Raw genomic sequence first — 25,961 nt, 5'->3', positions numbered from 1 at the left:
AATTTTTAACCTGTGTTTGTCCTTCCTTCAATCCCGAATAAAGGATGGTGGTTGTACTGGAAAAAATCTGTAGCGATAGTAAGGAGCAGGTTGAGAAGACCCAGGAGAGGTGGAGATATGCTGTAGAGAGGAGAGGAATGAAGGTCAGTAGGAACAAGACAGAATACATGTGTAAATGGGAGGGAGGTCAGAGGAATGGTGAGAATGCAAGGAGTAGAGTTGGTAAAGGTGGATGAGTTTAAATACTTGGGATCAACAGTACAGACTAACGGGGAGTGTGGAAGAGAGGTGAAGAAGAGAGTGCAGGCAGGGTGGAATGGGTGGAGAAAAGTGTCAAGAGTGATCTGTGACAGACGGATATCAGCAAGAGTGAAAGGGAAGGTCTACAAGACGGAAGTGAGACCAGCTGTGTTATATGGGTTGAAGACGGTGGCACTGACAAAAAGACAGGAGACAGAGCTGGAGGTGGCAGAGTTAAAGATGCCAAGATTTGCACTGGGTGTGACGAAGATGGATAAGATTAGAAACGAAGACATTAGAGGGTCAGCTGAAGTGGGACGGTTGGGAGACAAAGTCAGAGAGGCAAGATTGCGTTGGTTTGGACATGTGCAGAGGAGAGATGCTGAGTATATTGGGAGAAGGATGCTAAGGACAGAGCTGCCAGGGAAGAGGAAAAGTGGGAGGCCTAAGAGAAGGTTTATGGATGTGGTGAGAGAGGATATGAAGTTGTAACAGAGCAAGATGCTGAGGATAGAAAGATATGGAAGAAGATGATTCGCTGTGGCAACCCCTAACGGGAGCAGCCGAAAGAAGAAGAAGAAGGTGACTGTACTGGAATATGCAAGTTAATCTTGATGAGGCGAATCCTGCTGCTTTCTGGGAGTTGGTCCCTAGCAGCAATGTAGTTTTCCTTGTGACCCATTAACCACCTACTGAATTTCCCAAATGGAGGATTGGCAGACTTGAAGAATAAACAAAAAAAAAATTGGAATCTTTTGTAAACAATGCTAAAAGAATTTTAAATGAAAATACACACATGAAACATAAGCTTGAAAATTTGCCTTTTGAAGTAATTAAGTCCCCCAAACAGAGAACATGCATCAAAGAAAAAAAAAAACTTCTAATATTAACACAAAAGTGTTCTGATTCTTAATATTTGCCTGCAGTTTCCTTTTGTCGTAAATGTGGTTAGCAGTTTTTTCAGGCCTCACATTTACTCCCATTGTATCATCTTAACTGCGAGTAACAGCGAGCACACACAGCCGCTGTCAATGCGTCATTCGTACTTTGCAGCAAGTGATGCTTAAATACACATAAAGTGTTCTCCGCACACACAAAACACATGCATATGTTTAAAATGTGTCTTTTAGAAGATCTTTCAATGATGGATTGCAACCACATGCTGAGGTACATCTTACGATGGTCATGGGAACCTCTTTCCACAGTGGGCACATTATCCTGTTTTAACACAACTGGTGAAAGGAGGCAGGCAGGCAGGCCATTTCTACTCTTGAACATATACTTTTGTAGACCCTGAGAAGGCACTGGGCAGTATTCATGCAAGTCCCTTACCAGTGTACTTGCCATGCATAAGCTTATTTAAAAAGATGGTCCAAATGTTGACAGACACTATACACATTCATTTATTATTCACCGTATTCTGTGTGGGTGGCAAAACATCACAGTGGTAAGTGCCTGGGGTTCTAATCCTACACCCAAAGTTATCCTTGTGGAGTTTGCATGTTCTCCATGTGTGTAAGTGGGAAAATTTCTTCCAGGTGATCAGATTTTTACTCCCTCATTCCCAAAGACATGCAGTATGGGCTGGCCTCCGTACTGTGCAGGTGAAGTGGGCACCATCTTCAGGGGGATTTTCTGTTTTGCATTAAGTGCTGATGTAAACGTACTTAGATTAAGCAGAATTAAGAACTGCCATGACTATGTATTTTCTGTGGCAAAGGCGCTGATATCATAACAAGATGCATTTAAGCAGTGTATCAACAAGATGTATTTCTGTGTGGAATAATGTGGTTTTTGAAAGTCGCCCTGTCTAAGGGATTAAAATGTCAAAATATGCAAAGTCTTGCAACAGTTGTTTCCTCATCTGTTTGTGGTAAAGGTGACATCATGATTAAGCACTGGGGACTTTCTAATGAGGTTACATTGTCTGTCTGCTTTATGTCTTGAAGCAAAATCACACCCTACAAAAAGAACGGTGCCCTCTCACTAGTTTGGCACTTGGCATTTCTCAAGGTAGGCTGCTCTTTTCCTCTTCTCTTTTTGTGCAGTTAACAATTATTTTTCACTAATTGTTTCATCATCAGCACTGGAAAGTGTCTAGCAGGGACATTTATTAAGTGAAAGAGAAGATAAAATGAAGAAGTGTGTGATAAACCAATAAGTCTTTTGACTCAGTGACCAAAAGAGCTTGATTTCCAACCAGATGTTTAAAAATAGTCACTCGGCAATCTTTTCATCAGCTGGCAAGAATTTGTCTAAATCCAATATGAAAGAACAATATTTAAAAATAAACCAGCCTGAAAAGGAAACCATGAGAAGAACGGGAAAGGCAGCTCTGTGTGCCAGGACCCCTCTATAACTCTTCACTGTCTTTTTGTGTATATCAACTATATGCATGATTTCTCTGTTGGGACTGTAAAGATCTATCTATCTATCTATCTATCTATCTATCTATCTATCTATCTATCTATCTATCTATCTATCTATCTATCGTATAATGCCTTTCAATTCTATCTGTCTGTCTTTCTATACAGATCATCTAAATGTTACTGTTTCTTTACTTCATGCAGAGAGCAGAGCCTGTTGCAAAAAAACAAAGAAAAAACAAGACAAGATCCAATTGAAAAATTAAGATTCTGTGAAAAAGAAAATATCCTTTTAAAACTTAGGTAAGAGGGCTTTTTGAAACTGCTTATATTCAGTATGCATCTTACTTTATATATACATTCTGTATTCTGCACCAAATCCAGTTATGACAGCACACTTTCTAAACTGAGTGCTGGTGCAGTACAAGTAAAAAGTGAGGTCCTTGTCTGCAGAGTTTTGTTAACAGCCCAGTAATTGGTGTGTAAGTTTTATTCAAAGTTAACATTTCTAAATATTCTTTTCCAAATAATTCTCTTCTCTTGACTAGTAAGTCATATTCTCCTGTCTTTTTATTTAAGTGATTCTACGATTTGTTTTATCATCAGCGTTAGAATTTACACACATTTAGGCAGACAGCATATCCAGTCTGTTGTACTTTAGAGGACTTTCAAAGATAAACAGACGTACATGCATTGACAAAATTAGATGATAACAGACAAAGTATGATAAGAGTAGCTCAGTCTTTCCAAATTGTATGGAAAGAGTTTTTCAGTAGTAGTTTTATTTTGTATTTTGAGATGATGCATGAGACTGTACAACTTTCTTGTAATATGTTTGAATTGGCTTTCTAAAGAAAATTTGATCTAATATTCCAAGCATACTCAAACTTAAAATTTTAGCCTGACAGCATATTTACTCACTTCCAGAAACAAAAATGAACCTTTTGCTTAAAATGTATATTAAAACACATTAAGCCTGCAGCACAAAAATGTTTCTTAAAAGTTGAAACAATGTATAGGAGCAGAATTTGAAGTTAAGAATAGTAGAGAATAACATTTGTGCAAAGATACCTAGAGAATTAAATAAAAAACTTTAGTGGAAGCATACACACAACTTCCTTACAAGGGTTAATTTACTTATAATAAAAAGATTCTATATCAGATGAGACCAAAATTATTATCACTATTGATATCAACACAATAAACCAAAAATTGGACGAAAAGATAATTTCCCCCCAGGGATTAATATAGTGCACCCCCAAAAAAAATTAAACTTACACATTCCTTTCAAGCCTGCACACAGCTACTAAACTAAATGACTTCTAGTGAGATATTGGGAGTTGAAAATAAAGCGAATTCACACAGAAGAATGGGGTTTACATTTGCCAGATAGATAGATAGATAGATAGATAGATAGATAGATAGATAGATAGATAGATAGATAGATAGATAGATAGATAGATAGATAGATGCTCTGGCAGGATCACAGGTGTAGAGGCACACAGTATATTGCATATCTTATATACCATATGGTTGAAAATATGTTTGTTAAAGTATATTGGAAACTACCACTGGGGACTAAAAGTTTTTTTGACATTGGGACCACCTTAGTGATTTATTTACTCTAGCAGCTCGCCAGCTAGTTGTATTCTTCGCCTACTTGGGCATTTGACCATAGTTTTGTTTATTAAGCTGGACATTTACTGCCTCATTTTTATAGTTTTTATATAGCAAGTGGAGCTTTAGTTTTTTACTTTCATTTTGTAACTTTTTTTTCATTTATGCATAATGATTGGAAATTAACCTTTATATATTAAAATAGGTCAAATAAATATTTAAAATGTTTTTCAAAATATATATTTCATTACTTTTTAAATATGTTTTATTATTGTTTTTATTAGTATTAGACTGCGGTGGGTTGGCACCCTGCCCAGGATTGGTTCCTGCCTTGTGCCCTGTGTTGGCTGGGATTGGCTCCAGCAGACCCCCGTGACCCTGTGTTCGGATTCAGCAGGTTGGAAAATGGATGGAAGGATGGATTATTATTAGATAATTTGTTAGTTTTTATCTTTTATTGAATTTATTAAAAGCATATAACATTCCATACAATCAAGTCAAACTTAAAACTAAATTCAAATCGTCCTCAACCCAACAGCCCAAGTAAAACTGTTGAGAGTAGTAAAGAGAGAAAGGAGTCTTTTCCCCCCAATATAAATGCTTATTCTAAAATGTTATTGATTAGATCCTGCCAAGGTTTAAAAGTTTTGCACAGATCCTCTAAGTGAGAATTTGATTTTTTCCAGTTTCAAATAGTACATAACATCAGTTTCCCACTGACTTAACAGTGGGTTAGGATTCTTCCAGTTGAGCAAGACAAGTCTACCTGCTAATAGTGAAGTAAAGGCAATCACAGTTTGTGTCCTTCTCCACTTTAAGCCCCTCCGGGAGTCCACCAAACACAGCTGTTAGTGCATTAGGAGCATTGGCGGCTCGCGTATAGGCACTGTGGAACTGCAGCACCCCCTATTTCCACTTGATATTATCTATAACATTTAATATAATGAGTCCTTTTTTCTTTAATTCTTTCTTTATACTTGTACAATATATAGTCCTTAAGCTTAATTTCAGTAGCCATCCCCCAGTTTATGAAAAAGATAAAAAAAATCTTTGAATGGAACTGTGCGCTTCACAGTTTAAGCGGCGTGGTGTTTGGCTGTTGTGCGCATGCACACATAGGAAGCTGAGGGAGAGAGAGCACTGTTGCTCCCGCAGTGCCGACCCTGGCGTGCTGGTGGAAGGTAGTGTTTTTTTTTTTTACTCCATGTGTGTTGTGCTTAAAGCACCATGAATTCAGAAAGATAAAATGCACTTGCAGTGCTTTCAATGGAGAACATTTTCCTCAGTTGTCATCCAGAGATCAAGGAGAAAATTATTGATCTTTTCGTGCAAATTAAAACAAGAAGAATGGATTTCATTTTTAAATGAATAGATCAAGCTTGAACTGTAACAATTTAGGTTATAGTAAGTAAAAAATGTTTGATTTTGTTCTTTTAGGATTTTATCAAGTTTCTGAATAAATTTTCTTTTTATACATGTTTGTTTCCTTTTACACAATTTTAAAACAAAGGCTAAAAATCTTCTGGAGCAGCACCCCCACTAATTTTAGCTATGAGCCGCCACTGATTAGGAGGGTTTGTGACACTAAGGTTGTCTTAAAATTTTTGTTCAGAATGATGTTAATTTGGTGCATGCCCAAAACATATGGCCCAGTGATGCTGGAGCTCGATTGCAATGTTCGCAGGTTGGATCTTGCCCTGGAAACATTTTGGACAATTTAAAGTGAGATAGATGTGCTTGATAAAAGATATTAAGTTGAATAATTAAATGCTTTGCACATATGGAGCTAGAGTGAATTCTGTGTGTGGCCTTCCGCTCTGTTTCTGAAATGATCAGTAAGAGATCCTTTACCCACTGTACTCTGGGATCTTTAAAAGGAAGAGACTTTAAAATGTTTTTATGTATTATAGAGATGCTGTCTGAGTCTTTAAGACTGATCAATATCTTTTCTGGAATAGAAATAGGTGGGAGGTGAGGAAAATTGGGTTTAGCAAACTTTCTAATTTGGAGATAGTGGAAAAACTGTGTTAGTGGGAGACTAAATTTGAAGTGTAATTGTCCATAGGATATAAGGATATTATTTATATACAAATCTCTAAATGATTTAATACCGTACATTTTCCAAACATTAAAAACTGTAAGTTCGAGAGGGTGAAAAATGATAGTTATCATGTAGAGGTGTCACAGATAAAATATCCTCTATTCTCCTACATTGGTTCCATAATCTGAGTGAATGAAGGACAATTGGGTTGTTAGTATATTGACAATACCTTGTATTTACTGGTGCACAAAGCAAGGAACATAAAGAAGTACTACAGGATTTCATTTCCATTGCAGACCATGCTAGTGTGTGGTCATCTCTTTGTGTCAATGTCCAGGTTTTTATAGCTTGTATGTTTGCTGCCCAGTAATAAAAGTGAAAGTTAGGTACAGCCATGCGGCCTTCTGATTTAGGTCATTGTAGGGTCACCTATTGGATGTGTGGATTTTTCAAATTCCAAATAAATGAAGTTATGATTTGATGTAATTTCTTAAAAAAGGATTTGTTAATGTATATTGGGATGTTCTGAAATAGAAACCTGAAGCTTAAGGAGGATATTCATCTTGACAGTGTTAATTCTAAAGTAAGATGAAGGGTAGACCATCTATGCGCATCTTGTTTAATTTTTTTCCAAGCAAACAGCAATATTCTGTTCAGAAAAGAGCTTTATATTTACTTGTGATGTTTACCTTTAGGTATTTTAACTGTTCTGCAGTGATAAAAGGGAAGGTGTCCAATCTAATATTGTGTGCTTGAGAATTCACTGGAAACAGCACCCTTTCGTTCAAATTAATTTCGAGGCCAAATATCTTTTCTGCTAGTACCGTTAGGGCTGCAAGCACAACATTTTGTGGGACTGATGTATACAGTACCATATCATTTGAATATAGTGCTATTTTCTGTAAAAGGTTTTCTCTGAAAATCCCCTTTATTATTGATGCATTTTGAAACTGAACAGCCAATGGCTCAATGGTAATTGCAAATAGCAGTTGTGGCGGGGGGCTTCCTTATCTAGTACCACGTATTTGTTTGAAGTAGTCTGAAATAGTATTGTTAGTATAAACTGAAGCTTCTGGACTGGTATGCAGTAGTTTGATCCATGCACAGATATTCTAGCCAAACCCAAATTTATGGAAAGTGATGAAGAAGTAACCACATCAACCATTATCAAATGCTTTTTCTGTATCCAAAGATAATATGATCTCCGGAGTATTAGTCTTTATGGGTAAATATATTACATTAAATAGGCGTTGAAGATTGGAAGCCAAATGTCTACCTTTAATAAATCCAGTTTGGTCTTGTTATATTACCGAAGGAAGCACTTTCTCAATCCTTCCAGCTAAGGCTTTGGAGAGTATCTTAACAGCATTATTCAGAAGTGAGATTGGTCTGTATGATGCACATTGTAATAAATCCTTATATTTCTTAGGAAAAACGGTAATTAATGCTTGGCGAAAAGTTTGAGGTAGAATTTGTTTGTCTGTGGCTTCTATTAATGTTGCTAATAAGAGGGGAGCTAACTTAATTGAAATTTTTTTTATAAAATTCAGCAGGGCAGCCATCAGGACCAGCTCGTCGCTAGCGCTGTAACACCGTCTCCTCACATGTTTAATTATTAACAATATAGATTATTTAGATGTTAACATTTTATCTATATAATGTAATAAACATATCTTGCTGCATTTCATCTTAAAAATAATATTGTCATCGTACCTTGGGTATCAAAAAAAAAGGGGGTAAATACAATACAATACACAGAACAAAACACAAGTAATCCTTAATACAGTATAATAATAAAATAAGAAATATTACAAGTACAGAGCAGAATTTAACAGTAGATGATATCACATAGTACAATTTGGATTTGTTCAGAGTCCTGGAGACCTCAGCCATCAGTATCAATCCAATGAAAGGATCCCTCTACCCGATGGTATCTATCTATCTATCTATCTATCTATCTATCTATCTATCTATCTATCTATCTATCTATCTATCTATCTATCTATCTATCTATCTATCAAATGATAATAACAAGCCATTTACTAGTTACCCTGAGTTGTTCACATTATTAGCACTATTATTAGTGTCTTCTCTCTAGAATGATGTCAAGTTCACACTCATTTCTGCCTGTACATTTTGGACTGGTCTCATAATGCAAGGCAGAGCAGACTTTTCTTTCTTAGGAGGCTGTGGTCCATTAATATGGATGATGACATCCTTCACATCTTTGTGATGACCAGTGTGGTGTCCTGGGCTGGTAACATCACTTCAACAGAGGCCAACAAAATCAACAAGCTAATTAAAAGGGCAGGTTCAGTTATAGGACACACTCTGGACCCCTGGTGCCTCTGGTCATAGAAAAGGAGAGAAAGAAGTAAAAACTGAGTGCCATTATGAACAATGCTACACATCCCCTCTCTGACACACTAATAACACTGAGGACTTTCAGTCAACAAATTATTCAGCAGAAGTGTATCAAGAAACACTATGGTGGCTCCTTTGTACCAACAGTAATACACCTGCATAATGTCTCACTTTGACTTATTTTTTTTTATCTTCAGCCAAGCCATCTAATTTTTCTTTCTCTAGTTCTTGGAGGAACAACCTATGCTTGGGAGTTCCAGCATCTCCATTCTTCTCATTCTTCTGGAAGAAAACATCTAAAAATCTCTGATGAAACATTTGTGGCTTCCATGCTTCTCTTGCTATTTCACTCTCACACTCAGGGATTAGTTTGACTTTGCACACTTATGTTCCCTTGCTGGAATTAGAGATAAGATAAGACAAAAATATAAAATAAAAAAGATCATCTTCTCAGCATTTACCTTTTATATTATTCTTTCATTTTTTCTCTTTCTTCTCTGTCCTCTTCCTCAGAGGAAAACTCTTTTCATCGGTCAAATAACTTGGCATAAAAGTACTAACAACAAATAATATGCCTCTAAATCAATACAGAAAATAATGAAACCAACACTAAATAACCAAAGGTTTAATTTAGTAACTGCAATTGCATTGATGAAGAGCCGTGTTGAAGATCCAACCATCTTTACACCAGAAATGACACTGTGTTATGGTTGTTTGCTATTCCGATGTGTTCTTAATTTAAGTTCTGCTGGTTTTACACTTTACAGTAATTCACTTCATTTCTCTGTTTCTTTTTTAGTGTAAGATCCTTCATTATGGCTTGCTTCTTTGACTCCTCTAATGGTGACCCAACTACACTTGAATACAACACCAAGCCACAGAATGGCCAAGTCTATGTGATGTACCACGGAACCACAAGAAGGAAAGCCAAGATCATCAAGAAGTATGGCTTCCAGCGCTCCAATGATGGCATGCTAGGTCCTGGAGTATATGTTAGCCGGGACATCCATAAAGCCAGCAGGTATCCTATACGCTCCAGGCCCGAAAATCGAGCTGTCCTTGAACTTCTTGTCAATGTAGGCCGGGTCAAGAAGATTAACAAGCAGGATCACCCATTGCAAAAGACATGGCACAATTATGGGTATGACACTGCCTGGGTGCCACCCAAATGTGGAATGGTGCGCAGCGGTCGGGAAGAAGACTGTGTCTGGGACCCCAGAAGAATTCGGGTTACAGCAATTCTAGATCCTGTGTTAACTGATGATGAAGAAGATGATGATGATGAAGAAGAAGAATGTTATGAAGATTAAGGTGAAAACTACTAAATATTTTTTATACATATCTAAAATAAAGAAACAAATTAAGTTCTCTGGAAAGTCTAGATTTCTAGCTAAATGACCAATATGATGATGATAAATGTGAACATGTGATGCTGAAATGATGAAATACACATAAAAATAAATAAATAATGAAATCACAGTGCACATTTCGTTCTTTGCACAGGAAGGCCTTTCAGAAGGCAATTAAAGTAGCACAGTATTCCTGAATCAATCCCTCCCTCTGCTGACTTTATCTTCATGCCATGCCACTATGTCTCACTCATTCTTTCTCATAGTTAATCTGACATCACAAGCTGTAAACATAACCATTGGGTCCTCAAGTAACTGGGTTTTAATGTCAGATGTCAACTCCAGTTCCATGTGGTTCACATTAGCAAAGGCTTCACTGTCTAAGATCCTGAGAGAAAAGTATGGACCTCTAGCTGCTATTGGTGGGTATAATGTAGGCATCTGTTTCACTTTCCTGACAGAATGCTAGAACTATGAAGAGATTTACTGTTTACCATTTATGTATGAAAAAAGTTCATAAATTAGCCAAAGACTACATTAAATAATTTTCACATTCTCTGTTTGTGGTTCAGATGTGGTGATAGACTTTATAACCCAAACACACTTGTTGCAATAAGCCAAATACAAATGATTGAACATAATGATAACAGAAGATGGATACATGTAAGAGCATATACAGTAAGTGTATATATAAGTGCATAAGACCCAATATCTGGTATAAGAATTCAAAACCATCATGGCCAGGTTGCATCTCCAACTATGATATCCTTTCATTATGACCTTCCAGGCAGGATACCTGATCATCGTTTATGGCACACAATATATATATATATATATAGAGAGAGAGAGAGGGCGTTGTGAACAACATGTTTGTAGTGCTGGTGGCAGTAGCAAATTGGGGTGCATGTATTTTGGCAGGCTATTGGGTTGCATTCTATGGGACGGGTAGGGCTAAAGTGCCACAACCAAACCATAATGATGATAACAAAAGAATTACTGCTTGCTGGAGATATTGGAATTTCTGAATAAACTCTTTGTGTTGGAATCTGTTGTTGAATGAGTTTTTCATACATGCCAATTCAAAGGAGTGTGCAACTATATATATCTATTCAAGGGTTGTATTATTATTTATTAGTTATTGTATTATTTATTTGTGCCTCTGTGCCATTGTTTTGAGTTAATAAAGTTCATAAAGCTATTTAGTTTATAAAGCTATAGTAATAATCATAACCTGCATGTCTTTTCTAATATGAACAAGTGTAAACCTACTTTTGCCCAATCCTGTGTGTATATATATATATATATATATATATATATATATATATATATATATATATATATATATATATATATATATATATATATATATATATATATATATATGAGGGACAATAAAAAAGGACACATTAATTTATGCTAGCTTAGTTTGATCTTTCCTCTCATGTACAAAAAGGCACACAACATATGAATGATGATCTTTGAATTATTGTGTTCAAGATGGATAAGTCTTTTAGCTTGTTATTACTTTTTTTACATTTGCACAGTGATGATGGTATTGATTTGTTCACAAACTAGGTTGTACTGGTTTAGCTCCTTCCCACACACAAATTCCCTGTGTGTGTTTGTGTGATTTGTGAAAGTGCTCTGAACTTTCCAACTGAATGTACGAAAAGAAATTTACAATGGCTAAAAATATATCCTTCACACAAGTCATTACTGTTCAGTTACACTGGTACCAATAACCATAATATATTAGCTGACTTTATCCTAACTACTAAGTTAGAATCAATAGCTCTTGGAATCAAAGTTTGTGTACTTATGGTTTGGTTCTTCTTGAATCTGGGTGTAGGCAATGATTTGTTCTGCTACTTCTGGGTAAGCTTTCTCTGGCACTCATGGAAGGATGTCAAGCACTCTTTTTCTTTGTTTAGGAGCTCATCTCTTACTTCAGTTTGGTTTCACCTTTTTGTTGGGGGCAATACTGCAGTTTTCTCTGAGGTTTCATACACAGTGATCCTCATTTGCAGTGATCATTCGATTCCCACTGTTAGCACAACAAACATGTGGCTTCATGCAGGTCTCTCTTGCTTCTGCACCTTATTTTACTCTAGCAAGGTTTGGTCTTGTAGCACTCTTGTCCACCTCCATTACAGACAGGGCTTTCATTGTTACAGTCTAGCACCAGATAGCCCTTCAGAGTAAAAGGGATCACTGCAGCTTTTGTTGCAGCTACACCTTATGCAACAGTGATCTTGCTATGGACAAGTGTTACAGCCACGTCCAGAAAAAAGATCTAGTGCTTTCAATGGGTTATAAAGGAGGGATTTGAGGTTTTGACATTGGGTGTACATAAGGCCAACCTTTTACTTGATAATTGGTTAAAAAATGTTGTCCATTAAGATTGCCAATTATTCAGTTATTGCTCTTTGTTTACTGACCAAGTGCTTATAGTTGTGCATCATGGAGACATCCCTGAATACAGTTTTGCATATGATTGATCAACCTTATTAGATCAAACCCAGAAACTGCATTCTAAAGAGAGGGCTTGTGAAGAGAGAATTGACACTTGAGTTGAAGTTATTAGAAGGTCTAGACTTCTTGGTACTGATAAAAACAATGAAAATGTTAACTAGAAAGCAGCAATAAGGCCTCCATTAAAAAGATATGGCACAATAGATTGGCTTCTAATCGGTCAGCCACACTTGGACCACAGATGCTCCACCAATCATCTAAAAACCTTGTTGAATTGCTCCAACAGTGCAGTTTCAGGAAGTGAAACTTATTCTTCATTACAACTGTAAACTTGCAGATGAGACACATTCCTCAGATCCTTCTCAAATCCACACACCTAGCAGAATCTACACTGGTGTTTATATTAGGCCTTATGTTAATAATTCATAACTTATTGAGCTCATCTTAGGTCTAAGTGTCAAGGTATATTTATGCAAACTATCATCATTCTTAAGCCTGCTTAATCCACTTCAAGATCAGGGGAAGCTGGAGACTTTCCCAGCAGTATTTGGCACAAGACAGGAGGACACTGGTTCATCACAGGGTTTACTGCATGTACCCAGAAGGTGCAGATTTAGAGGTTGCCAGTTAGTCTAACATGTTGTAAAGAAAACTGGTCTTCCTGGCTCATTAACAAAAGCTTAGCCTAAAAAAGCCATTCAGATCAGAAATGATTGGAGTTGCTCAAAAATCAAAAAAAAAAAAACTGACATGTGAAAACTTAACTATTATGATGGATGATTTAAGAACTGAAAAAGAGCTGGTGACCACTCAAAAGTTTGTTCGAAACAATAGGCAAAGTTATTAAACAACAGAGTTAGTCAATTAGACAATTAAAAATGATTTTTAAGATGCTAGTAAGCATGAAACCTTTGATAGTTTTAGTGGAAAATAAAATTAGAAATAAGGAAATACTAAGCATACAAAGAAACATATATTTGAATCAAATGTTTTAGGTGCAAAATTGGCTCAGAGGCAGGAGGGTTATGGCGTGGGGAACCCTATTAGAATTGTGAAGAGTAGGGTGGTCTTAACAGCATTATAGAACCCTGGGCAAAGCAGTGCACTGGGGCCCCTACCTACACAACCACTGACAGGAATAAAAATGTAAATAGTCGATAAAATTAAACATATTTATTGCATTGGTACTTCCAACAAAATCAGTGTTTTAAAATGAAAAATGAACATTATCATTTGAATAGGTTTTTTTGATCTTGCCTGTATTCCATGGCATAGTGTTTTTAAATAGTGATGTTTTCATGTATGAATTTGTGTGTAAGCGTGCGCGAGAAAGGCAGAAATAGATTTGATCTCATTCAAGTGGTTACTGGACTATAAATAAACACTTTCACAAAAGTATAACAAAGAGCTTTTATTCAAGAATAAAACTGAAAAACAAAAAATTCAGGTGTCAACAAGATACCCAGAAGACATGATTCACCAGCCTTTGTGTGTCTTTTATATCTTTTATAGATAGCAAAACTTCACACCGCCTGTTACAAACTGAAATCAAAGGCTTCTTCTTTTTGGGCGCATACACCGCCAGCACGGCGCTGTCAGATCTAAACACTAGCGTGGCAAATTGCTTGTGTACTAAAGTGACTATAACTGCAGGTGGAAGTCCCATTTTACTTTATGGTGCCAAGTAGAGTTGCATTGTTATGCAGCAGTCTATTAACCAGAGAAAGCACTATGAAGAAGCTATCCGTTGTTACGGCTCTGCCTTTGTCCAGTCTGATAGCGGTCACGGGACATTGTATCTTTGATTGTTAGTTCTGAGCAGGTATCAGCTTCAGCACCCTCTGTGGTCATTGCTGATCTTGTGGAAAGAATGGAAATAAATGACATCAACTCAGAGAGGGAAAGGCAAGTTCGTTGTTCCATGTGAACGTCACTGAGAGAATAAAACTAAATAATAAAAAAAACAGTTTTTCAAGTAGCCAACTTTACAGACTCAAATGAAATGTATGTTTTTATTACATTATAGTAATAATAATAATAGCAGCTTAATCCTCAAAATGCAGAGCACCTGGTTTCGAACTCAGGACCTTTGGGTTATAAGGCAGCAGTTCTTACCTCTGCACCATTCAAGAACATGTACAAACTCCCTGTCGATTGACATCAGAGCTTGGGTTTTTAACTCATTGACCTGCCACATGTAAGTCAAATGATTTTTTTTTTCTTTGGTTATATTCTTGGATAAAAGCGCATGTGTTTATTTGATATTTGGACTAAAGTCTTGACACATTATACACTTCACATTATTATTAGCATAACATGGAAAAAGTTTCTGCTTTAGGTATGTGTTCTTGCATTTCCTTTCATCCTACACTTACCTAGATCTTTGTAGACACGGAACACACATGAAATGCATGTAGTCCAAATAACGCTATACTGTATTATTTACCCTACAGCAAGTCACAATATACAGTGGAACCTCAGTTCACGAATGTCTCGGTACATGTACAACTCAGTTTATGACCAAAAAGTTTGCCAAACTTTTGCCTCAGTTCACGACCACACACTCGGTATACAAACAAGCCAGCTTCCCTTTCGGTTTGTACATGTTCAGTCTCTTCCGGTTCATTTCCTGTGCAGCGAGCAAGAGAGAGAGAGCAAGAGAGCGCGACACACACACACACGCAGCGCGAGAGAGAGCGACACACACACACACAGAGGCAGTACAAGAGAGACGCGCGCACACAGGCAGTGCAAGAAAGAGTGACACACACAGAGGCAGCGCGAGAGAGAACAACACACACACACACACAGAGGCAGCACAAGAGAGATGCGCACACACAGGCAGCGCAAGAGAGAGCGACACACACATAGGCAGCGTGAGAGAGAGCGACACACACACACACACAGGCAGCACGAGAGAGCTGAACGCATTAAGGTAGGAAGTCAGTTAAAGAATGCACTGGGCTTGTTTTGTTTTCACTTCTGTTTCCAGTGATCAGTTTGTAGCATGCATTGTTGCAGTTGTTTTTCTTGGTGGTTTATTAAATTATGGATTTTTTCAAATGTTCATTTTTTTCCCTGTGCTTAAAACTCATTAAAAAAAGTGCTTTTAGCCAGCAGTTGGTAGCGCTATAGCGTGAAATATTGCAGTGTTAGTTTTCTGTTGTTCAAGGTTTTCAGTGTTATTCAATGTTTTACATTTAGTTTACTATTACGCTGTGCATTCTATGGTTTGATTAACTATATTTGTGCTTAAAAACTTAAAAAAATATATATTTACATACAGTTTGTATGGTCTGGAACGGATTCATCGTATTTACATACAATCCTATGGGGGAAATTACTTTGGCTCACGACCAAATCGGTTTACAACCAGAGTTTTGGAATGAATTATGGTCGTGAACTGAGGTTCCACTGTACATAGATTAGCATGGGGCCACTATGCTCCTGGGGCCCCTGGGCAAATGTTGAATCATTACAGAGGGACTTTGACAGAATACAGCCTTGGTCAGGTGAAATTTAATGTAAGTAAATGTAAAGTATTACATGTACAAAGTAAAAATATTAGGTTTGAATATGCAATGGGATGTCTGAAAATCAAACATACATCTTATGAGAAGGATTTAAGAGTATGAGTGTACTGGACATTATCAACTGACAGACAGTGTTCACAGTGGCGTAGCTGGGGAGGGGGGGGCAAGGGGGGAATCTGTCCCCGGGCACAGCATCCAGGGGGCGCAGAATTGATGTTCCCCATTGCATTTTGGCAAACTGGAGGGGGCGCAAAATCTTCAGGTGTCCCCAAGTGCTGAAAACCCTAACTACGCCTCTGAGTGTTCATAAGCCAATAAGAAGGCTAACAGAATGTTAGGTTATATAGCGCCTTGATGTGTGGAGTACAAGTCACAGGAGGTTCTGCTCAAGCTTTATAACGCACTGGTGAGACCTCATCTGGAAAACTGTGTGCAGTTTTGGTCTCCGGGCTACAAAAAGGACATAGAAGCACTGGAAACGGTCCAGAGAAGAGCGACTAGGCTGATTCAGGGCTACAGGGGATGAGTTATGAGGAAAGAATAAAAGAGCTGAGCCTTTACAGTTTAAGCAAAAGAAAATTAAGAGGACACCTGATTGAATTGTTTAAAATTATAAAGGGTATTAGTCCAGTGGATCGAGACTGTTATTTTAAAATGAGTTCATTTTGAACACAGGGACACAGTTCAAACCTTGTCAAGGGTAAATGTTGCACAAACATTATGAAGTTCTCTTTACACAGAAGACCACAGAGATATGGAATAAGTGACCAAGTAGTGTAGTAGACAATATGACATTAGAGACTTTTAAAACTCAGCTTGATGTTTTTTAGAAGTATTAAGTGGATAGGACTGGCAGCTTTGATGGGCAGAATGGCCTGTTCTCGCCTATATTGTTCTAATATGTGTTATTAAAAACAAAACAGAAAAAGAAAAGAATCATATCAGTCTAGAGTGAAATTTATGTTTAATACAATGGAAGTGCTTAAAGGGGAGTTTTTAACAAGGTAATAACAAGATAGGTTTCATAAGAAATTAGAACAACACGTCCTGAAGACAGAAAAGAAGAGAAACACCTGTATCCATGCTACTCAGTTATTAGAAAATTGTTACCTTTCTTTTTTTAATTTACTTTAACTACCATTAAGAAGCAATTATGTTAAGGAGGCAATGAGCTTAAGCATTATATTTGTATTGTCAGCATTTACCTTGTATTAGTGCCTTTTGCCTTGTACTTTGATATATAAGACAAAACCTTTTAATAATAAATTGGTCTAGGCTTAAGTAGAGTTATGGATGCATAATATACTATAACAAGGGCTTCAGACCTACAGCAGGTAAACCAAACCTTTTAAAGCCCCATCATCAAGTGTGAGGCCTAGCGAACTGGAATTGCCTGTTGAACTTTAAGGGCTCAGAGATCACCATTGCCCCCACATCTCTCAGTTATTTCCCTGAGAAAGAGAGACAGATAATCAGGGTGTCCCCAAGGAAGCATCTCTAGACTCTGCATGTACTTGTGGATATGGAAGGGGAGCTGGAGTGTCCAGAGGAAAACCCACACAGACTTGAGGACAATAGGCAAACTCCACACACACAACTTTTTGGGTAGAGGAACACATAATGCTGGATCCTAAAAGTTACAGTGCTAACCACAGTAGTACCCATTCATCATTGCTTTATTCTGTAAGTCTCTAGTGAGCACAGATGCAAAAAACACATAATGAGCAGCAAAAACCCTTACAACAACAATAATATTAATAACTATAGTAATAACATTACCATTATTATTATCCAACATCCATTTTCTTGGCCCACATATCCAGGGCAATTTTGCGGGAGAGCCAGAGCCTATTCCAACAAGCATGGAGCACAAAACCAGAACAAATCCTTACTGGGGAGCCAGATCAACACAGGATAAAACTTCACGCACATACTAGTAAATTATTATTATTACTCTTTTGACAGATACAATGTGTTCATTTTGCATAGGCTTCAGCTACCCTCCTTATCTGCCCATATATCCTTCCTTTCAGAACATAGTGTAGCATTGGCATCATTTTTCTTGCTCCTGATCTTTCCCCAGAAATCTTCCCTCAATCACATTCTTCATTATTACTGCTCTATATCATAAAAGTAAAACCCTTAAAGATATGTTATTAGGTAACACTGTTACAAGGCGACTCCTGTGCTGAGGTACAAATAGGGTCATCACTGAGCATACAGTTGAGTACCTCATCTGGTAAATAGTGAAGCGAAATAACTGTTAAGGTAGAGGTAGTAATAAGAAGGACAAGTGAAGAAAACATGTTTAGAGCTTTACATTGGGTAGCCAAGAGGGACAGCCGCCTTTAGTATTTTCTGTATTGAGTACTTATTTACTTCCTCCATCCATTCATTTTTCTAACTTGCTTACGTATCCAGAGCAAAGTCATGGGGTAACTTGAGCCTATCCCAGCAACCATTAGGCAACCACCCTGTTCATCACAGGGTGAACACCATCATAGCAGGGACAAATTCAGCAATGGCAATCTACCTCTTTGGATTGTAGGAGGAAATTTCAGGGCTCAAAGAAACCCACACAGACATGGGAAGAACATGCAGCACCACACTGGAAGCAACAGTTATGTGAACCCCAGTTTCTTTACTGCTAGGAAGGAGCATAACCACTGTGCCACCATGCTTCCCTTATTTAGCTCAGTCCCATTTAGATAGATAGATAGATAGATAGATAGATAGATAGATAGATAGATAGATAGATAGATAGATAGATAGATAGATAGATAGATAGATAGATAGATAGATAGATAGAACAAACTTTTAAAAATATATATCTATATACATAGATATATATTGTGAGAGGAAACCCCTTGACACAGGAAAAGGTTTGGGGCAGCCACTCATATACTTGAATAAGGCTGCAAAGAAATGAAAATTGGTAGTGCAGTTGTCCAAAACAGAACTGAGTTCACAAGCAGAAGTTGACTGGTATTTAAGGCAGGTTGATGGAAGTAATGTCAGAGGGGCTGGATGTCATTGTGGTCAAAACCGGAAGTGATGTAATTGAGGCTGAAACAGGAAATGGCATCATCGGGAGAAGAACCGGAACCGAAGTCATTGGGTCCAGGCAGAATTTCCCATTTTTAGTCTATAGGAATAAAAGACAGAGGTTTACTGCACCCCGCCACCCCCGGCTTGGCATGGAATTAACGTCTTTTGGTTCTTTTATCTGCCTCCCATGTGTACGTCCATTACTATATATATATATATATATATATATATATATATATATATATATATATATATATATATATATATATATATATATATATATATATATATATATATATATATATATATATATATATCTTGTGACCACCGGGGGCATACAGCTCCCTAAACACTCAAACACACCAGACATAGGCACTAGTGTTGCACAAAACAAGACTTTTATTTCTCTTCTTCATGGACAAAACGCTCCCAAGTAATCGTTCCCACAGTGCCAAGCATAGTCCCAACCACAACACAGCACACAGCAACCCTTGGCTTTCACTTTTCTTCCTCTCTCTTTTGCCTCCATTCCTCCAGAAGTACTCCAAAGTCACAGGGACAGAAGTCCCGAAGTATTCCCAGGCTGAAGAAAAGTTCTCCATCTGATCTGAGTCAAGGACTATATAAAGGACTGCTGTAAACCCAGCAAGCGAGCCAGAGTTGGGAGGTAGAAGACAGAGCTTGCTGGGAGGTGTGGAGGAGAGAATTGTTTGGTGATTGTGCTTATCATTGTGATTATTAATACTTGCCTGTATATGGTGATTGTGGTGCTTAGAGGCACTATTACAGAAAGGAAAAGAATTAAAACATCTTTTTATACTTTTACCTGATGTCCTGGATTGCTGTCTGTCGACCAAGAGGGCCGACAGCGCCCTCTAGTATCACAATATGTATACAAACAACTTCTGAACTTCTGGGTTGAATTCTGGAGAGCTGCTGCTAACAATAACAGGCTTGTTTGTGGAACTAAGATGGTCAGACCCGTCCAGCTGTACATTTTAAGGTATTAACATTTGAAAACGACAGGTCCAGCTTGTTGTGTCTACAAAAGGATCATGCTGGTAGATGTTTGTTCCACTCAATATTGCCTGGTGACAGAAACCATCATTCAGAATGACTCATGTTTGGAGAATTCATAATGGAGAGAATGATTTTTGTTGCCAAGTTTAAAAATGATGCAACATGCTCCTAGACAGTAATGTGGACAAATTCAGCCAGTATTTCAAAGTCTGCATCACATGTTTCAGCTTCAATTATAATGTGCTCATTTTTTTTTTTAATTGCTTATTCACATAATTCTCCTCCTACCTTTTCCACCCCATCTGATCGTATAAGATGAAGTTACATAGCATCTGAAATATGAGATTTAAGCCAGTTTATCACAGTAACAAAAATGCCACTGTACCTGAACTCACCCTAACTTGCCATTAAATATGATGGTTCTTTCAACCTATGAAGTGGCTGAACATTCCTTGTTACGTGGAGGCTGGCCTTATTTTTTATCCTCGCTCCGGATCTTCATCCTTTCCATCCTCATACAAGCTCCTTCTATGATAAGGTATGAGATAGCTCCTTTGGCAGTAGTGCTCACAGTGCTACCAGCTGATTACAGGAACGTTTAACATATCCCAGTTTAAATTTCTTAATGTGTGACAATTTACGACTCCTGCCATGTTGTGATGAGCAAAAGAAAAACATTTAGTTTGTGATATTGCCGGTTTCTTTATTATAAGGCAGATGCACTACTATGATACCATGCTGGACTAATTTAACTTGGTTCAGATTAAAATTTGTTTTGCATGCAATTTTTCATTTGTGAAGCTCCCTAACATGAGGTTTTGGGTTTTGAAAAAATGTTTAGTGGAGGAAGACAAGAAATACTGCATACCCAACGCAACGGTCTGCTTCCTAGGCTGTCCTGCAATGGCACTTGATCTCACACATCTCCTTTTATGCAACTCTGTACATTTTCATCTGCCTGCCAGCACATTTGCACCACAGGTTCTGTCCTGTACCACTCATCTGGAGTCAGAGGCAAAAACACCGTAAACCAATCTAAACCAGGAACCTTGAAAGATGGCCACATCACGGTAGCTCGATGATGGCCACATACCAGGTCTAATGGATTTTAGCAGCAGGGAAGTGGTCTGCAGCCACTCCTCATTTCCAAGAGCTGCACCAGAATATTTTCCAGTGCTTTTGAATAAAAAAAAGGTTCAGACATGAGCGTCAGTAGGCTTTACGCCCTAGGAACCAAGTTACCCAAACTATTCTATAACATTTCAGTAATTATTTACCTACCCCTCTGATGCTGATCTTTCTGATCATAAAATAGGTTATTACGATAGCAATTGATGAGAAGAATTCTGAATTAATTGCCAAATGACATTATTTGAAGGTTCCTCTGGAGTACCTCGTTCTCTTGCACAATTTGGCCCAAAACTAATCAGCACATCGTTATCTCATAACAGGGATTCATTTCAGGTTTGGCATTCTTTTGTCCAGCCATTTTAGCTCTAGACAATCCCCAAGAAACTGTGACACACACACACACACAGGTATCAATGTTTTCGGCATTAGGGGACCGTCAGAAACGGATATTGAAAACTTTGACGAATCTAAAGCTTTCGCTCTTTCACAATACACTATAGGTTACAGTGGAGGAGGACGCAAAACAAAAAAGAAAAGGCTGCAGATGAGATTAAAGTAAATGGGCAAACAGTGTGAATGAAGCACAGTTTGCTTTACTTTGAAAAGTAAATCTTACTGCAAATTCAGTCTCACATAAATCCTTCCTCTCTTCACCACACGTGTGTCTACCACACTTCATTGTCACAATTGTCCGTCTCTCTGTGATCTTGAAGTCTCCAATGTACTTTTCAAGAAGCAGTCTACATTTGGTGAAACTCACACTGGTCCCCTTGCAGTTTATTAATTTCAGACTATCCAGGTAAATCTTTTTCAATCTAAAATTGTGTTATTTTGAAGGTCACTGCAAACATCCGTCATAACTTATTTGTTTCATTATTGTGTCTGAACCACTAAATTCAGCAATCAGGTGGTGTCTTTGCTTGTTTTTTTATGATTTGTGAAGACGCCTGTCTGAATTCTCAGAAACACATTGCAATTAAACCCGGCTCAGTCACTTTTATTAACTTCTGCTGAGAAGCACACAGAGTAAAGCTTTGCCAATGCAGAGTCTTACTCTGGCCCAGGGCTATTTGTCATAAAAACATCATAGCGTGTATCAGGCGAGTTTGTATGAATCAGCGTGCCGCTAAGTTTTCCATGCACGCTCCACCCATGTCACTTCCCAAAGTACAAGCAAAGTCCTACTTTAGGTTAAATTTCGCGCCACTTTGGCACACTAGCACTTGGCACTTCTCAGGGTAAGTAGCTCTTCTCTTTTTCTCTTATTGTTTACCTTCAAGGAAAGAGACAAATGTGAGCTCAAATGAGCACAGGCAGAAAATTGTACAACGTGAATGTTAGTCAAATGAAAGTGAAAATAGGGAATCGGGTGCTGGCAACACAAAAAATTAAATAAGCAGGAAAAGTTATAAAAACAAAAAGCCTGTGTTAGACCATGACGTCTGGGTACTGTCGAGACTCGGTCTCTTAGCCGGTCTTTGTTGTTTAGTTCACCTTTCATTACTTAACATGTGCTTCACTACACTACAGCTGAGGACTATGCTGTACTGTAATTGAATTTTTCTTTTTACCATTTGTCTCAAGGGGTTAGTAAATGAAGAGCAGGCCTGGAACCACAGATTTTGTGAGTTTTGAGTTATGTAGAAATAAAATAAACTTTTATTCGGAATCTCAGTAAGAACAGGGATTGTTTTCTTTCCTGAATCATGCTATATGTATATGTATACATTTTTATGTCATGTTTAAAAAATATACCAATTTAAACATTTAACTTCTTCAAATAAAAGAGCTAGTGAGGGGAAGCCTATGAGTAATAAAAGGAAAGGCTTTGAACCCTGTGGAGATACTTGACAGTTTTCAGAAAGCGGGCTTTTTGAATTTCAAATGTCATACTCGCAAAGAAAAAAGTCACAGGCATTGGGCCAGGGCTTCTTTACGTGGCAGGAAGTATTAGCAAGGAAATGGAGAGGGGCTGTCTTAGCGAACAGAAACTGAGAAAGAACAAAATGTGTTTGAGTGCCCAGCTGCACAGGGCTCAACCTACGAAATTTAACAAAGGAACCAAACTGAAAACAACTGGCTTGTCATTTAGATTCTGAAGATTTTAAAAACAGTAGCTCTAAGGACCAAGTGCTCAAAGCTCAGCTGTGTGTGAGACATCGGGCAGATGTGCTCGTCTAATGCAAATACACTGCATTAGATAGATAGATAGATAGATAGATAGATAGATAGATAGATAGATAGATAGATAGATAGATAGATAGATAGATAGATAGAAATAAAGGTGCTATATGATAGATAGATATGAAAGTCACTATATAATAGATAGATAGATAGATAGATAGATAGATAGATAGATAGATAGATAGATAGATAGATAGATAGATAGAAATAAAGGTGCTATATGATAGATAGATATGAAAGTCACTATATAATAGATAGATAGATAGATAGATAGATAGATAGATAGATAGATAGATAGATAGATAGATAGATAGATACCCCCACAGGTCCCAAGGTTTTAGTCTCAGGAAATTACCTCTCCTTCTCAGATCGCTACTTAATTATTGTAGAGGAGATCTGTTTCTGCTCCACTCTTATATGTGTAACCTTTATGCCATCATGTAACTTTATGACATCATGTGAACCCCCTTTATTTTATTCTTTATTATAGGGGTCTGCTCATTTCAAACTAGCACCATGTCCAGGCACTGGCACACATGTAATTATGTTCCCACCAACCTAAACAATAACACTAAGCCAACGAATAACAAAGTCTATGTGATGTACCATGGAACTAGCAGGAAAAATGCCAACATCATCAAGGAGAAGGGCTTCAAGCGATCCACTAAGGGTATGTTAGGGGCAGGGGTATACGTTAGCCGAGACCCCAGGAAGGCTCTCAGGTACCCTCTAAAAGGGAAGCCTGAAAACCGAGTTGTCCTTGAGCTCCTTGTCAATGTGGGAATGGTTAAGAAGATTAACAGGCAGGGCCACCCAATGCAGAAGACCTGGCACAAGCATGGGTATGACACGGCTTGGGTGCCACCTGCCTGTGGAATGGTAGATAGTCTTCTGGAGGAGGACTGCGTTTGGGACCCTAAAAGAATCAAGGTTCTAGATATTTTAGAGCCTGATGAGTTAAATTCTGAATCTGATGAAGATGATGATGATGAAGATGATGATGATGAGGAGGAGGAGGAGACATCGTGTGAAGATGAAGATGATGATGAGGAGGAGGAAGATTGGTGTGAAGATGAGGATGAAGACTACTAAATATCTGCTTGTAAATATAAAAAATAAAGATTCTGTGGGCAGTGAATGTGTGTTGTTTTTCTCTTGTTTTTCTACATGCTGAGTCAGACCTCTGAGATCCACATAGGAAGCCACAATAATAAATAAACACATTTGAGGAAATCGAGTGGGGCGGGGGGTGGGGGGCAGGAATGTGGTGAGGGAGGGCTGTTGTAGTCTGCCTTTCTCTCTTTGCTACTCTGTTTCTGTCTCTTTTTTGATTTTTCGTGCTCACTCTTGCAGCCCAGGCGGCTGGAGTAACATCTGTCAAAAGAAATCAAAACCTGCCTAACTGCTACTGGTACAATAATACACTCAGGAGAAGGATGGGGCTGAAAAAATATTCAGACTGACTCTGTATTCAAGGACTACAAATAAGAGAAAAACCCAACCTGGCTGCAGATTGGAAAACAGTTTATGTGGTCAGGTGTGGACTTCCACCATATGGAACCTATGAGGGTCAAACATCAAACTTCAAGTGCTTGGGTTCCTACCAGATTAAGGCTCCTCCTTCTAAGTCTGAAGTGGGGGAGCAGCATGGACACATTCAACAGGGAAACCTCACATCTACTAGCCATGGGTAAGCAGGTAAGCTGGATTTTAATTTAAACTCAGGTTATCCTCACCACACCAGGCCACCCTTTAGGCTCAACACCACTAAAGTCAGACAGGAGCTTAAAGGACTGGGTAAGAAGAAATGACCCTCGTAAAGAAATACTGGCTTTTCTAATTTTCTTCCATGTATTTTATACTAGCAGGGATACCCTGTGGGGGCACCAACCGGAGATAAAATATCAGAATAAATCATGGCTGGGGCGGCATGGTGGCACAGTGTTAGCACTGCTGCCTCACAGAGGAAACCTGGGTTCACTTCCCGAGTCCTCCCTGCATGGAGTTTGCATGTTCTCCCCATGTCTGCGTGGATTTCCTCCCACAGTCCAAAGACATGCAGGTTAGGTGCACTGGTGAATCTAAATTGTCCCTAGTGTTTACTTGGTGTGTGGGTGTGTTGTGTGCCCTGTGGACTGCTGGCACCCTGCCCAGGGTTTGTTTCCTGCCTTGCCCGCTGTGTTGGCTGGGATTGGCTGCAGCAGACCCCCGTGTCCCTGTGTTAGGATTTAGCGGATTGGATAATGGATGGATGGATCATGGCTGACTATCTTTCCCTTTACAAACAGAGAATCTGTGCAAAATCTGGAGCCTTAAATATTAAATAGCCCTACTCAAAGTTTACACTATTACAAAGTAATGCATCTCAGTGCTTAAACCAGTTTCCATTTCTATGTGAGAACTCTAAAGCAAACACAAGTCTCTGACTGTCTGAAGGGCACTCTTTGTTCAAATCTCAGTCACTCTCTGCGTGGAGTTTGCACATTTTCCCCATATCTGCTTTTATATATCTGTCTGCTCCTGTTCTCCTGTGTTTTTGTTAGATTAACTAGTGATTCTAAGTTTGTACTTTCCACTTTGCACATGTGCATGACTA

At 38.2% G+C, this 25,961-nt stretch overlaps 1 protein-coding gene across 3 annotated transcripts; it reads left to right on the top strand.

Annotated features, from left to right (window-relative positions):
• The first annotated feature begins 2,185 nt into the window (after positions 1 to 2,185).
• LOC120528071 (calsequestrin-2-like) lies at positions 2,186 to 24,503 on the top strand. Of its 3 annotated transcripts, XM_039752066.1 has the most exons (4): positions 2,186 to 2,253; positions 2,811 to 2,909; positions 9,428 to 9,939; positions 23,856 to 23,935. In XM_039752066.1, the coding sequence occupies exon 3, from the start codon at positions 9,444 to 9,446 to the stop codon at positions 9,936 to 9,938; it is 495 nt and encodes a 164-aa protein (XP_039608000.1). In that variant the 5' UTR covers positions 2,186 to 2,253; positions 2,811 to 2,909; positions 9,428 to 9,443; the 3' UTR covers position 9,939; positions 23,856 to 23,935. The 3 variants fall into 3 exon arrangements, with proteins under 3 accessions (XP_039608000.1, XP_039607999.1, XP_039607998.1); XM_039752065.1 differs by lacking the exons at positions 2,186 to 2,253; positions 2,811 to 2,909 and having other exon boundaries at positions 9,856 to 9,939; positions 23,856 to 24,503; XM_039752064.1 differs by lacking the exons at positions 2,186 to 2,253; positions 2,811 to 2,909; positions 9,428 to 9,939 and adding an exon at positions 22,332 to 22,419 and having other exon boundaries at positions 23,856 to 24,503.
• The last annotated feature ends 1,458 nt before the right edge of the window (positions 24,504 to 25,961 follow it).

The sequence above is a fragment of the Polypterus senegalus genome, chromosome 4 (assembly GCF_016835505.1).
Source record: "Polypterus senegalus isolate Bchr_013 chromosome 4, ASM1683550v1, whole genome shotgun sequence".
NCBI classification, from domain to species: domain Eukaryota; kingdom Metazoa; phylum Chordata; class Cladistia; order Polypteriformes; family Polypteridae; genus Polypterus; species Polypterus senegalus.
This window is presented reverse-complemented; position numbering and strand designations above follow the sequence as displayed.

Coding starts and splice junctions, on each gene's coding strand:
- LOC120528071 (XM_039752065.1), top strand. CDS start 23,882: ATGTCCAGGCACTGGCACACATGTAATTATGTTCCCACCAACCTAAAC.